Source organism: Lactuca sativa, chromosome 3 (genome assembly GCF_002870075.4).
Source record: "Lactuca sativa cultivar Salinas chromosome 3, Lsat_Salinas_v11, whole genome shotgun sequence".
NCBI lineage: Eukaryota > Viridiplantae > Streptophyta > Magnoliopsida > Asterales > Asteraceae > Lactuca > Lactuca sativa.
The window spans coordinates 152,181,909-152,196,735 of NC_056625.2; the positions used below are offsets into that span (position 1 = coordinate 152,181,909).

Consider the following 14,827-nt stretch of genomic DNA (forward strand, 5'->3'; position numbering starts at 1 on the left):
TATATATATATATATATATATGAGAAAAACATTAGTGCAACAAAAGGTAAAATGCATGCGTGCAAGTGACTTTTTCAGTAGCCTCTCCCATCTAAAAGGGATCATACTCACCGACCCACTAACCCACCACAAAAAAAGCTCATTCCTTTTATAATTTTCTTATATATCTTTATCAATAAATCCAATACTTATTAACAATAATTAATCACAAAATTATGCTTATGTCTCCCAAAAATTAGTCAAAGAATAGACAAACCCCATATTTTATCTTCTTCCCCTCTGTCATCAATGGATGAAAAATAGTAGGCAATTCCAATCAAAATTTTGACCTGTAATGGCCTAATCATAGACATATTTGGGGGCAAAAAGGTCCCACATCAAGAACTGACACAAACTGGTAAATTTCAACCCCCATTTGCCGATTTTGATTCTACTCTTTCGAATTATGATGATTTATTTATGATTAAAAGTTTGAATTTTTCAAACTGTTTTCATGATTCTACTCTGTTCCCTTTTGCTTAGCGTAGGCTTTAAGTAGTTCCAATCATTGTCGTCTTCTTTACTCTGATCTTTCTCTTTCTTCTTCACCTGCAAATTCCTGATTTTAATCATCTCTGATGTTGTTTTCATCAGGTGTTATGGGTATAAATGGAATGTGGGAACTCACGAATTTGGATTATGATATTGATGTTTAAGCTCTTTTCGTGATTATGTTTATAATGGAATTGGGTTCGTTTGATCATCCATGGTTTCATCAGAGTTTTTGAAGGTGAGATTTTCAATTATTTTTATTGATTATGAATTTGATGTCCGAAAACAGACAAAGTCTATCTGGAAGATGCTTATTTTTTTTTATTTAAATTTTTTGTTGGTGGAAGTTGAAATCAAATATGGATTATTAATTACAATTTTCTTTTGCTTCAATTGAATATTTACGCCATTGCTTTGCTGTGATTGAGGTGTTCATGCAATTATTGATATAGCTTATTCATTGAAATAAAATTTCCTTCTGATCAATTAACTTCTACTAATCGGGTAATTCAAAATTGTTAATTTCTTGTAATTGGGTATTTTATTAAATGTGTGTTTATGTATAATTTTGAGTTTTATGAAATGCAGAAAAACAGAGTCCCGAGTTTTGTGTGATGGGTTGTTTGGCAAAGATTCTTAGGGGGTTTGGTTTGAGTGATAAAATCTCAAGGAAACACCATGGAAGATATGGAGATGAAGAAGGAATATTGGAGTCTAATTCAACAACCTTGGTAATCAGTGATTCCATTCCCCTGTTTTCTTTGATTTTATGTGTAGTTTTCATTATTTGGTTATTTTGATGATGTAGGAGACATTATCCGACTTTGATAGTGAAGAAATTGATCGAGCAATTGCACTTTCCCTTTTAGAAGAAGATGCAAGAAGCACCATTTCTGTTGAAGAAGAAGATAGCAATGAACATGATGATGATGATGATGATGATGATGATGATGATGATGATGATGAGGAGGAGGAGGAGGAGGAGGATGGTGATGGTGATGGTGATGGTGATGACCATGGATCAATTTCATGTGAAGAAGACGATGAAAAACGAGCGGGTTCTTGTCTAGAAGAAGATGGAACGGAATCGGAATCAGATTCCGATTCCGAAGAAGATAAAGGAAAAAAAGTAATCGGTGAGTAGCAATGTTTTTAATTTTAATAATTCAAGAAAGAATAATGTATTTATGGATTCCAATGTTGATTTTGTTAGATGATGATGATAATGATTCTCATATAGAGGAAGATGAAGAGCTTGCCAAGGCTCTTGAAGAAAGTTTGAATGTGGATATTTCACCACCTCAGAATGATTATGGAAACGTGATTCCGCCTTTGTCATACTCCTATTCCGGTGGATACAGGTATATGGAGAACTCATCGTGTTATTAATCATAATTGTTATGTTCGTGTCACTCCAATTAGCAAACAAAAGAATAAGTGCATGTTTGGTTGAGAATCTTACAGATTCCAACGGAATCGGAATTGTAATTCCATTCCAGGAACAATTCAATTCCATTGGAATCCTTTAAACTCCACGTGTGATGGATTTCATCTATCATAATGTGATTTTGGAAAGAATTCGATTTGCAAGCATTTGTTTCGTAATTTTTTTTTTTTTGAAATGAATCAAATATATATGTCAAAGAAATTCGGGTATAAAGAAATTAGAAATCATAATTTTTCTCGTCCAGATTTGGCAAACGATATAAAATTATAAATGAAATGATATGGATTTTACTTTTTTTATATATTTTTAATTTTTTATTAATTTATATAGATTTTTTGGAACCGATTAATTTATATTAGATGATTCTGTTTTATTTATTTCAATGTACATAATAAGGATATTTGGCCTTTTAATTAAAAAAAAAAATAGAATTTAATTCCTACGTATACCATTTGTACCTTTTTAGGAATGATGAAATCCAATAAACATGTTTGGCAAAATGAAGTTATATCCATTTGTTAACAAAACACAATGGAACGGACCTCGTTGAAATAATAAAAAAAATTATATATATATATATATATATATATATATATATATATATATATATATATATATATATATATATATATATATATATATATATATATATATATATATATATATATATATTAAACAAATTGTGTCTAGATATAAATAAAAAAAATGAAAATATTGCATTTACTTTTCATTATTGAATTTCATTTCATACCCCTAAATTACAGGATATGTGCCGGTTGCAACGTAGAAATCGGCCATGGGAGATTTCTAAGTTGCATGGGAGGAGTTTGGCATCCCGAATGTTTCCGTTGTCATGCTTGCAATCTACCAATATCTGATTATGAGGTCTAACTTTATACCCTAAATAAAAAATAATATAAAAACAAAAAATAAAAATCCATGATTAATTTGACATTATAAGTTAAATTGAAATGTTTTTATACAGTTCTCCATGTCTGAAAACCGGCCATTTCACCGATCATGCTATAAAGAACACCATCACCCAAGATGTGACGTGTGCAAAAACTTTGTAAGTTTGTTTCAAGATCTTTCTTTTATTCAATTAGACCCCTTTTCCATCTTTAATTTTGTTTGTTTTTTGTGACTAAATAAAATTCGGATACCTATAATAAAATAATATATAACAAATTTATAATTGTACATTGTATTAATTAATATAGAAATTCATACATAAATTCATTTCGTTACTACAAACCAATAAAATATGATCAATAATATAATGACTCATTTCATAACCTTTTCAATTTCGTTCTTTAGTCATTCTATTACATCAGATAAACTTACAAATTTCAACTATTTGTGTAGATTCCAACGAATGGAAATGGATTGATTGAATATAGGGCGCATCCTTTTTGGGCACAAAAGTATTGTCCATCACATGAGCATGATAGGACTCCTCGATGTTGTAGTTGTGAAAGAATGGAGACAAGAGACACGAAATATTTGTTATTAGATGATGGTCGAAAGCTATGCTTGGAGTGCCTTGATTCCGCTATAATGGATACTCATGAATGCCAACCACTTTATCTTGAAATCCAAGATTTTTATGAAGGATTGAACATGAAAATTGAGCAACAAGTTCCATTGTTGTTGGTTGAAAGACAAGCTCTAAATGAAGCCATGGAAGGCGAAAAAAATGTGAGTAAATTCCGTATGTAGTTTTTTAGGTCTTGTTTGGTATAACGAAATTGAGAAGGAATGGAATTGGTGATTCCGTTGGAATTGAGAAGGAATGGAATTGGTGATTCCGTTGGAATTGAGAAGGAATTAATGGAATCGAGATGGGAATGGAATGAAAAAACAATTTGTTTCATCGATGAAACAAAATGTACGATTCATATGAAAATTCATTTCATTCCCATGATCATGGAATGTAACGACTCATTCCATTACCTTCTTTATTACACCCACTATCTATCTCATTCCTACCATCATTTTGTGCAAATCCAACAAAACACATCCATCCCATTTTATTAGTTTTCATTTTTTTTTCAAACGAAAAACTGCGATATAATTTTAATTATTTATCTAACTTCAAATGATTTTTTTTTAAGAGTTATAATTTAATTTCAAAAACGTTTCTATAAAACTATTTGGTCTTAATATTTTTTTCTTATGTTTAATTTTTATAGTTGTAAATAAACAATTCATTAATTATAATACATTCATCTATAGTGTAGAACAAAAATAATACATCGTGTTTAATTTTCGTTTTCAATGTCATTTTTAATATTTTATATATTTAATCCTTATTTGATGGCAGGGTCATCACCACATGCCCGAAACTAGAGGACTTTGTCTATCAGAGGAACAAACTATCAGCACTGTATGAACATCAACACTAACTATTTTTATTATTTATTTATTTTTCATTTTCTGTTTTATTTTTATTTAATTTAATAAAAAATACAGATAACAAAACGACCAAGAGTTGGAGCAGGACGTTTAATTGACATGTTTACAGAACCTTATAAGCTAATTCGTCGATGTGAAGTCACAGCCATTCTCATCTTATACAGTCTCCCTAGGTAATTAATTCCTCTTTCTTTTTTAGTAAATTACACTTTTGGTCCTTGATTTTGTTTAAAAACTGTAGGTTTGGTCCGAAACGCTTTTCTCTTACAATTTTGGTGCCTATAACTACTTTGGTCCCCGAGTTTGTTCAAAGATTGTATTTATAATAGTGAGTTTGGTCACTATAGGGACCAAAATTGTTACAACGATTGAAAATATGGAGTGAAATGGCAAGAGGAAACTATTTAATCTTGGGACAAATTCACTCATCAACAATTTAATTTATGCTCGTTTTTTTATGGGAGATTTCCCATAAAATCCCAATATTTTGGGCGAGTTTACAGTTTAATCTCTATCTTATATTTTTTTAACAGAAAAGCCTTGATTTTTTTTTTATATTTTGACCAAATTAATGAAACAATTCTTATTTTTTTTCAACAAAAAATGGCAGATTATTTTATAAAATTAGATAATCAGGATTTTTTTGTTTAAAAAATAAATGTTACGATTAAACCGTAAACTAACCAAAATATTGAGACTTTATTAAGATTTTCCTTTTTTTTATCATAGACTAAACTACAACTTTCATCCCTACGATCTTTAAAAAGATACGAATTCAGTCCAGATATTTTGACTTGTTACAAGAATGGTCCCTTAAATGTAGTTTCAATGCATTATTACTTCCTGGTCATTAAAAGTGGATTTTAGTGGCTGGGCGAAACATGTTATGGTGCAATAAGACTACGTTTTAGGAATTGTATTTGCAACAAATCAAACATCCGTACTAGAACTGTAAGTTTTTAAAAACTACAGGGATGAAAGTTGTAAATATTTAGTTTTTTTATTATATGAGTTATAACAAAAAAAAGACTTCATAAATTCAGGTTATTGACCGGTTCAATATTGGCTCACGAAATGATGCACGCATGGCTCCGGCTTAAAGGTTCGTTTTTTTTTTCATGTTTTCTACGAGGATAATGAAAAAATCGATTTATTTTGGGTTTTTTTTCTCATGGAGGGTAAAATTGGAATTTAACAGGGTTCTCTAACATTCCACCTAATGTTGAAGAAGGAATCTGTCAAGTTTTAGCTCACATGTGGTTGGATTCAGAGATTATGGCTGGTTCTGGTAGCTCAAATATTGCTTCCAGTTCCACGTCATCATCTTCTTCATCTGCAACTGTTGCCACGTCATCAAAAAAAGGAAAAAGGTCTGATTTTGAGAAGCAACTTGGTGAGTTTTTTAAACACCAAATTGAAACGGACACCTCAGCAGCTTATGGTGATGGGTTTAGAGAAGGGAATAAATCCGTGCTTAAATATGGGCTTAGAAGCACTCTTGATCATATTCGACTTACTGGAAGATTTCCTTGTTAGTTTAAACAAATATATATATAAAAAAAAAGATTAATTAGATGGTTGAATTATAGAATTGTTTACAAACATTTATATATATATATATATATATATATATATATATATATATATATATATATATATATATATATATATATATATATATGTATAGGGAAAAAGAAAGAATATAAATGAAGAAGCATGTATATGTTTTTATTTTTTTTTTTTGTTGTGTTTATAGGACAAGACTATTGTATAAACTTTTTAAGGCTATTTTGATGATAAGAAAGAGAAGAGTAATCATGTCTTTTTGCATTTACGGAGAACAAATCAATTTCCCAACTTTTGAGTAGGAAAAATATTAAGGCTATTTTGATGATAAGGGCATTCCCGTCTTTTGTATATTTTGAGAGCGAGTTGTTGTCTGATCTGCGACAAAAAATTAGGGCTACTTTTATGATGAGGAGGGTATTTACGTCTTTTGTACATATTGAGAGCGTGTTATCTGATCTTTTTGAGTGAAAAAAAAAAATTAAGTCTATATTCATGACAAGAGCATTCACGTTTTTTGCACATATTATAACGAGTTGTCCAATCCTTTTGAGTGAAAAATAAAAAAATTAAGACTATATTGCCGACAAGGATGAACATTCACATCTTTTGCACATGTTAAAAGCGAGTTGTCCGATCTTTTTTGAGTGAAAAAGAAAATTAAGGTTAATCTGAAGACAAAGAAAGGCATTCACGTATTTTACACATATCGAGAGCAAATTTTTGAATCGGAAAAAAAGTAAGGCTATTGTTATGACAAGGAAAGACATTTATGTTTTTTGCACATATCAAAAGCGAATTTTTAACTTGTTATCAGATTTTGATGATGAGAAGGGCATTCACATCTTTTTCACATATCAGGAGGATACAAATGATAGACAAAGATAAGAAAATTAAACCCGATAGAAATTGTAATTGCATTTTATATAGAATCTTTAACGTTCAACTACACAATTCATAATTCATAAACGAAAAGAACATATAACCATTCTATATCTTTTACACGATATAGAATCATATTATATAGCGCAATTACAAAGTTATTAATTATTATTATATGAACACAACACTAACAACCTTCTCTAACTTCAAGATCAAATCCATGACTTTACAAGATCATCACAAGAACAATAAAGATCCCAATCATCAAAAGCAACGTCTTCAAAAGATTATACTCTTGATTCCCTCTCCTCGAATGAAAAATCTCATGAACATGATGTCCACCATGAAACCCACTCGAAAACCTCGGCCCATATCCATGTCTAATAGGCCCATATTGTAAAGGATTCTGAAACCCATGAACTTGCATATCAAGTAAAGAAGGAAACAAACCTCCGATTCCTGAAGACATAGCAAAATTCCCAAATCTTGCAGAAGCCATTGGAACAAATCCTCCAAATCCGAAATTCGGAAAGTTTGTAGCGTTATCTTGGGCAGGTGGGGCAGTTTCAGGTCGCTGCCCGGATGGTCTATGTGGGATTTCGAATTCGGGCAAGGGTTTTGACCGAGGGTCGGTTTGGGTTTTTCCTCTTCCGTATAAAGGGACTAATTTGTCTTGTTGAATTAGGGCTTTGCATACTGGACATTCTTGTGAACGTGAGTGAATGTGAAGCCATTTGTATAGACATGGCCAACAAAAGAGATGACCACATAAAGTGACGATTGGATCTTCAGCTAATTCGAAGCAAATATTGCATTCGAAATCACCAGCATCGTTTGTGGTTGTGTTTGATGATGTAGTTTCTTGTGGCTTCCTTGTTGATTCGCTGATATTACTCGACATTTTTGAAACTGTGTGTGCACATTGACTAAAGTACCCCCTGGGAATTTTACTTTTCGTGTTAGTATTTACAAATTTGATGAACTGTATGAAATTATTAAATTATAGAGATTCTACACAGCTTAACGTGTTTGATTGATTTGGAATCTACTCTAGATAATTAAGAAGAAGCAATATATTGATTCCGGAATGAAAAAAGCAAATCACAATTCAACATAGGGAGAAGGTAAAAACTGAACTAATATCGACAACTGAGTAAATTGAATCTGATATGTTTACGAAATGAATAACAAGTCGACTAATTTAGGCATAGATCATCAAGGACTACACAAAATTTAACATTAATTGTTATAGAGAGCAGAATTATATAAGAGAGCACATCAAAGGGAGACAGATGAAGGGAAACAAGTAATCAATTACCTCTGTAGATGGGGGAATGGATCGAAATTAGGGTTTGTGATTGTTGAGAGAGAGAGAGAGAGAGAGTCGACACAATAACACGGAAATTGGGATTTGATTGAAAAACAAAGTCAAGAGAATCGGAAGACGGAAGGGGTGATTGATTCGAGATGGCTCCGACTCGACCCGAGATTCTAATGTATACGGATCCGCAATTTATGTATTGTAATTTTTAACTACTGTGTAAGAGAACAAAATACAAGATTACAACCGAGAAAAAAAATAAAGTAAATTACACGATTGGTCCTTCTGGTTTTGGATAACATGTCCGTTTGGTACTTATCTTTTTTCTTTTGGTAGGGGCTATATTCGACATACGTTTTTGTTACACATTTAGCCACTGTGTTAGCCTTCTATCTAATTTAACCTTTTAAAATCCCCTACGTGCGAGGCATGCAAGGGTATTTTTGTCTTTTTCTCTTTTAGATCATATTACATCAGTTTGAGGATACTAGGATACTGAAATATTTCAATTAAAGTCTGTAAACAATACTTGATTACTCATTATCAGCCGCAAAAAAATCCATCACACACATTCAAACAAAAAAACCTTAAATTCAACCCCTTAAAGTTTTAGAAACTATAATTGTTACTTGACGGATATGTGCGATAATGGCATAAATTGACGTTGGTCATAGATACTGGGGATGAAAGTGGGTCCAAACCCGAAACGTTGGACCCGGACTCGAACACGGACACGGAAAATTCGGGAACCGGATTTGACGGATTATAAGACCCGAGAACCGGACTAGTATATAGTAATTCGTTCCGGGTATCGGACAGGATAAAATGGGTATGGAACAAGTTGGGACCAAAAATTGAAAATTAGAACCTGAATTGTGTATTACTCCGTTCTAGTTCTCTATTTAACATCCTATTCTAAAACCTGAAATACCCAGTTCCGGCTCCCTCTTTCGAATCTGGTACTAAAACCTGGAATACCTAGTTTGCTTCTATCAGTTGTAAGCAACAAAGTAAAACTCCAAGATTTAATACAGACTTATTGGTTTTCCAACAGCTATGGAAAACGATAAACGCAAAGTGAATACTTAGAAACCAAGAATAAATCACTAAGGGGGAGAGAGAGATTGAGAGAGAGAGTGCTTTTGAATTAGGAATGGATCTATCATTAATGATAGTACCTTCTAATGTTTATGACTTCATTGTTACCCTTTAAACTTGAGAATTAGGAATACTAATGTCAAGTTAGGTTTCTATCACTAAGTGATTCTATTGGGGTTTTAGACCCATGACTCTCATGGTAGATGTAACCAAATCTCTCATCAGATGTTTGGTAAGTGGATTTGCAAAGTTCCTACTTGTCTTGACATAGACAACTTTAATGGTACCACTCTCAATTAGTTGTCTCACAAAATTGTGTTTCATACCTACATGTCTCGACTTCCCATTATATACAGCATTGTATAGTTTAGACAATGTGGCCTCAATGTCACAGTACATGGGTATAGCTGGCATTGGAATATCCCACAGACGGATATCCATGAGTAGATCTTGAATCCACTTTGCCTCTTGTCTATTTCTGCTAAGGCAATTACCTCTGCTTTCATCGTTGAATGAGTTATGTATGTCTCTTTTTCTTAATCTCCCAAGAAATAGCACTACAAGCTAGAGTATATGCAACGTCCCAAAAATACTAAGTAAATTTTTTTCATTTTTAGACCACCAAGAACCATACAATCAATTGTTTAAAACCATCCAATGTATAAAGTATTTTCAAACATCAAAGTAAATCAAATAGATATTGTGAAATAAATCTCTGGGTGTTGCAGTACGATCAAGCAAGGCCCTTTCTCTTGGAACCAGAAGTACATGAAACATTTTAAACATAAAATCGTAAACACAAAGCTTAGGGAGTCCCCTAAAATACCACATACTATACATAACATCAGGACCCGCCCTTATTGTAACATCCGGATTCCCAGGTATTATATTTTGTTCTTTTATTTTTGGGTATTGTGGGGAGACTCGGCGAGTTGGCGTCTAAACTCGCCGAGTATGGTCGCGGATTCGTATGCGAGTTCACAGCTGGACTCGGCGAGTTTATGAGTGGACTTGGCGAGTCCACGCTGTTTAATGAAACCCTAATTTCCAGGGTTTGAGACCTATTTAAAGGCCCTTAGGGCCGTCATTTGCGGCCACCAACCCCCAGAGAGAAACCCTAAGAGATCTAGAACGTTTGTGAGGAAGAAGAGGCCATTCTTGATCCTTTTGTGGGTGTTTTTGCAAGAAGGAAGTGACCAAGGCAAGAGGGGGCTAAAGGAGGTGCGATTTTGGTGGTTTTGAGCTCATAGAGATTGTATTGAGGTATTATTCTCGGACCTTCTTCAGTTTTGGTGTTGATTCTTGGGGTTAGGGTTTTCTAACCCTTTTAGAGGTTGATTAAGTAGAGCATTTGGTCCTTTCTCGAGTTTGTGTTCTGGATCTGGACCCAAAGAGGTCCAGAGGCCTTAACCCTTGGAGCTTTATGAGTTATTTTGGGAGCCATGAGCTTGGGATGTCATTTTTGGGGCTAAATCACCATTTTGGACCATTTAGATGTTATATGAGTGCCAAGGTCCGAGATTTACGTGGTTATCATGCTTGGGGAGGCCAGATCTATGACTGTATAGAACAGTTCTGACCTCAGGAGTTGTATAGAGTTTGTGCATGGCATGAACTCGCCGAGTCCGAAGAACAGACTCGGCGAGTAGTATGAAGGTTGCCCGTTAATCACTCAGTGAGTGGACTTGCCGAGTTGGGGAATAACTCGGTGAGTCAGGGAGAGTCAGGGGAGTCTGAGTTCAAGTTGGAACTCGCCGAGTTGTTCTTGAGACTCGGCGAGTTGAGTTGGGGTGGCCCCGCAATTCATGCCAGGTGGAACTCGTCGAGTCCGGGGAAGTACTCGACGTGCCAAGAGAGGGACTAAGAGAGTCAGTGGACACGTGTAGACTCGCCGAGTCTCCCTAGTGCACTCGACGAGTCGGGTCAAAGTTGGACTGTTGACCTTGTTGACTTTTAAGGTTGAGTACAGTTGTATTTATGAGAGTATTTACTTTATGTGATTAGGCGGAGGCTAGATAACATTTCTACTGAGTCAGATACTTACCGAGACATCGAGGTGAGTCTTCTCACTATACGTTACCTAGAGTGGTATTATTTGTTGACCAGAGGGTCTAATGTGTTACGTTTGAGTTTATGTGCTATGTGATATATGTATGTTGTATGATGTTATAGACCGGACCGGAGGGTCCAACGAGCTATGACCAGACCAAAGGGTCCAACAAGCTACAGGACTGGAGGGTCCCGTTGAGACACATCGACCGTAGGGTCGTATTATAGCCTCGAGTGGCGTATGTGTTGTATGCAGTATTTTGGGAACTCACTAAGCATTTATGCTTACAGTTGTTGTGTTATGTGTTTCAGGTTCTAGTGATGAGCGCGGGAAGGCGCCGACATGATTCGTACACACATGCATTGGAGTTTATGTTTGAGATTCTGGGGAGATGTTTTGTGATGATAACATTTGATACAATGTGTTTTGACATTATTTTATGAGTGAATGAATGTTTTTAAAAATGAAAAATTGTTTTGAAAATTTACGTTGTTACATTTGTACCTGCTCCCGCCCGTTACATAACGGGCCCCACCCAACATACATGAAAGAGTCACAAAGACAAACTAGCATCCTACATAGTATAATGAGAAGACTCGCCTCAAAATCGCAGCCAACAGCTAACAATCTCACACATATGGAAAGTAGGTGCTACACACCTCCTAATGAATCATACAAGGTAAACCCTTAGTCATCCTTCTAGAACTAATAATTTGAAAAAAAAGTCAACGGTCAACAACCTCCATGTCATGGCCACTCAACTTGGACACAATTAAAATCTGCTACCACATCGTGGCAGGCATGCCACCATGTCATGGAAGAGTCCAGAAAAAACAGTTGTGACATTCTCCTTCGCCATGTCATGGCACCCGTCTCACTACGTCGTGGCTGCTGCATTATGACAACATAATGGATTGATTCCTTAATCTGTAAGGCTCATTGCTTATACTTTCCAAAAAGTTTCTTAGGACCCTAACGATCCATAATAGTCCAAACTTTATGGACATGCATGACTAATGCATTTCCTTCACTCAACTAGGTCAATATGATGAGAAAAGGACCTAAAACCCATGCATGGCTTTCAAACCCCATTCAACTTCTAGATCCATAATATATAGTGATGAAGGGACTAAGGTGAGCCATAATGTTACAAACTTTATCTCATCTAACTAACCCAAACTCTAAGATGAACCAAAATATGATATAAAACCTAGATCTATGATGAGAGAACAAAAAAGGTGGGGACTTGATGACTTACATAGGGTCTAGAAATTGCACACAAGGAGTAGAGACAAGTTGCTTCATGATCTATGCACAAAAGCTCTTTCTTCTTCCTTTCAAGATCAGAAAACTACCAAAAATGAACCAAGAACTTCAAAAAGGGGGCTAGGGTTTATCAAAGGTGTTTTGGAGGCGATGGAGGCTAAGGGTGGGTGAAACCCTAGCCATCACTTCCTTTAAATATGGCCTAAGGTCTGAAACTTAGGGTTTTCCAAAAATGAGTCACCACGTCATGGTAATTGAATGACCATGTCGTAGCATCCACTTAAATGAAATACACAATCCTAGCAAAATGTCATGTTGTATCGATCTCTTCACCACGTTGTGGCCATTAGAATTGTCACAATTGAAATATAAAAATCATACCTCAAATCCAGGTTTTACATCATAAATCTAACCACTTGTGAATTTTGAATCACTGGTGTGATCTATCCAGCTAGCATTGGAATACCCTTCTAGTATTATTTTAGATGACGAATACATAAACTCAAAGGTACTTGTCCTCTATAGGTATCTCAGTACTCTACTCACTACCTTCCAGTGCTATGTCCTTGGATTGACAATATACTTAATCAGTTTGCTTAAAGCGAATGCGATGTCAGGTCGAGTGTAATGTGTTGCATACATCATGCTCCCAATTGCACTTGCATATTCTAACTGAGCGACTGCTCGACTAGAGTCCACATTTAGTTTTACCCTTGAATCAAAAGGAGTATTGAATTCCTTAATTTCATATGTTGAAACATAGCCAAAATTTTCACTAAATAATGAGACTGACTTAGAGAAATCTGAGTGTCTTTCCTTTTCACCTTGATACCAAGAATTGTATCAAATTCTCTAAGATCTTCCATATTGAGTTCAAGGATATGCATTTATTCGTCCCAAAAATACCTTCTAGGCGAGTACCAATGATCAACATATCATCGACATAAAGACAAAATGACTATGTATTCAGATGTGCATTTGGAATAAATACATTTTTCAGCACCATTGTGTTGGAATCCAAAAGTAGTCACAGTGGTGTAGAATCTATCATGCCATACGTTTGGGAGCTTGCTTCAAACCATATAAGGAATTAATAAGTCTAAACATTTTATTTTCTTGTCCAGGTATCACGAAACCTTCAGGTTGCTCTAAGTAAATCTTTCAAAGTTGATATTTCTATGAGAGTTATGATCAAACTAATCATAAAAACTGTTGCATATGTTTTGAAATAATCGATCCCTTCTTGTTGGTTGTACCCTTTAGCAACTAATATTTATTTAGAGGCATATATGGATCCATATGAATGATATTTTTTCTTTAATATCCATTTAGATCCTATAGGTCTCTTCCCTTAGGGTAGATCGGTCAATTCCCAAGTTTCCTTACACATAATTGAATCTATTTTGTCATTTATAACTTCCTTCCGCATGGGAGCATCTATAGATGACATAACTTCGGTGAAGGTCTTAGGACCATCATTTAAATTGATGGCAAAATGACCACTCTCATCACTTTCGTTTGAGTAACTTCAACCAAGTAAGAGAAAAAATCATATCCTAGATTTTTCTCTTTTTTAACCCTTGTACTTCTCCTTAGTTCTTCTATAACTTGAGAAGGTCGAACATTTTCTCTAGAAGTACTTGGGGGATATTATTGTATTTGAGTTTTCAAAATCTCTTGAAAACTTGTCTTTGAAAAATTCCACATCTCTGGATTCTATAACAACACCAGATTCATTATCCAATAATCGATAAGCATTGTTGTTCTGAGCATATCCAATGAACACACTCTTCATAGCCCGAGCTCCCAATTTGGATCTCTTAGGATCGGGTGTCTATAGTAGGTAACACACCCCAAACTCTCAAATAGTCTAGGTTACGTTTTGTACCTTTCCATAACTCATAATGACTTGTAGGAATCACACAACTAGTGATCATAGTATAGACATAACAAGCCGTCAATAGTGCTTCCCCCACATATTATTTGGTAGATCCGATTGGTTCAACATGCATTTGACCATCTCACAAAGGTTTGGATTCTTTCTTTCATCCAAACCATTAAGTTGGGGAGAATAGGGTGAATTTCATTCATTTTTTATTTCATTCTATTCACAGAAAGTGTCAAACTCTTGGTTGAAATATTCAATGCCTCTATTCGAGCATATAATTTTAATGTGTCTTGGTATTGCTATATTTATTCATGCATTTTGTGCATTATTTTAGTATTTTTAGCTACATTTGTTCCTAATTTA

The 14,827-nt window shown here is 34.5% G+C and overlaps 2 protein-coding genes across 5 annotated transcripts; one reads left to right on the forward strand and one right to left on the reverse strand.

Annotated features, from left to right (window-relative positions):
• Nucleotides 1-230: 230 nt before the first annotated feature.
• On the forward strand, nucleotides 231-5,966 carry LOC111903427 (protein DA1-related 1). 4 transcript variants are annotated; one of them, XM_023899198.3, is made up of 12 exons: nucleotides 231-397; nucleotides 634-769; nucleotides 1,120-1,262; nucleotides 1,340-1,667; nucleotides 1,745-1,892; nucleotides 2,743-2,863; nucleotides 2,964-3,047; nucleotides 3,344-3,676; nucleotides 4,302-4,364; nucleotides 4,451-4,566; nucleotides 5,437-5,495; nucleotides 5,592-5,966. In XM_023899198.3, the coding sequence occupies exons 3-12, from the start codon at nucleotides 1,146-1,148 to the stop codon at nucleotides 5,927-5,929; spliced, it is 1,707 nt and encodes a 568-aa protein (XP_023754966.1). In that variant the 5' UTR covers nucleotides 231-397; nucleotides 634-769; nucleotides 1,120-1,145; the 3' UTR covers nucleotides 5,930-5,966. The 4 variants fall into 4 exon arrangements, with proteins under 4 accessions (XP_023754966.1, XP_052625384.1, XP_042756243.1 ...); XM_042900309.2 differs by lacking the exon at nucleotides 231-397 and adding an exon at nucleotides 430-549; XM_023899200.3 differs by lacking the exons at nucleotides 231-397; nucleotides 634-769 and adding an exon at nucleotides 808-1,035.
• Nucleotides 5,967-6,864: 898 nt separating this feature from the next.
• On the reverse strand, nucleotides 6,865-8,320 carry LOC111903428 (uncharacterized). The gene is made up of 2 exons (XM_023899203.2): nucleotides 8,160-8,320; nucleotides 6,865-7,779 (listed from the first exon to the last, which is right to left on the reverse strand). The coding sequence occupies exon 2, from the start codon at nucleotides 7,740-7,742 to the stop codon at nucleotides 7,068-7,070; it is 675 nt and encodes a 224-aa protein (XP_023754971.1). The 5' UTR covers nucleotides 7,743-7,779; nucleotides 8,160-8,320; the 3' UTR covers nucleotides 6,865-7,067.
• Nucleotides 8,321-14,827: the final 6,507 nt, after the last annotated feature.

Coding starts and splice junctions, on each gene's coding strand:
- LOC111903427 (XM_023899198.3), top strand. CDS start 1,146: ATGGGTTGTTTGGCAAAGATTCTTAGGGGGTTTGGTTTGAGTGATAAA. Junction 1,263..1,339: donor AGTCTAATTCAACAACCTTG/GTAATCAGTGAT, acceptor TTGATGATGTAG/GAGACATTATCCGACTTTGA. Junction 3,677..4,301: donor CCATGGAAGGCGAAAAAAAT/GTGAGTAAATTC, acceptor ATTTGATGGCAG/GGTCATCACCACATGCCCGA.
- LOC111903428 (XM_023899203.2), bottom strand. CDS start 7,742: ATGTCGAGTAATATCAGCGAATCAACAAGGAAGCCACAAGAAACTACA.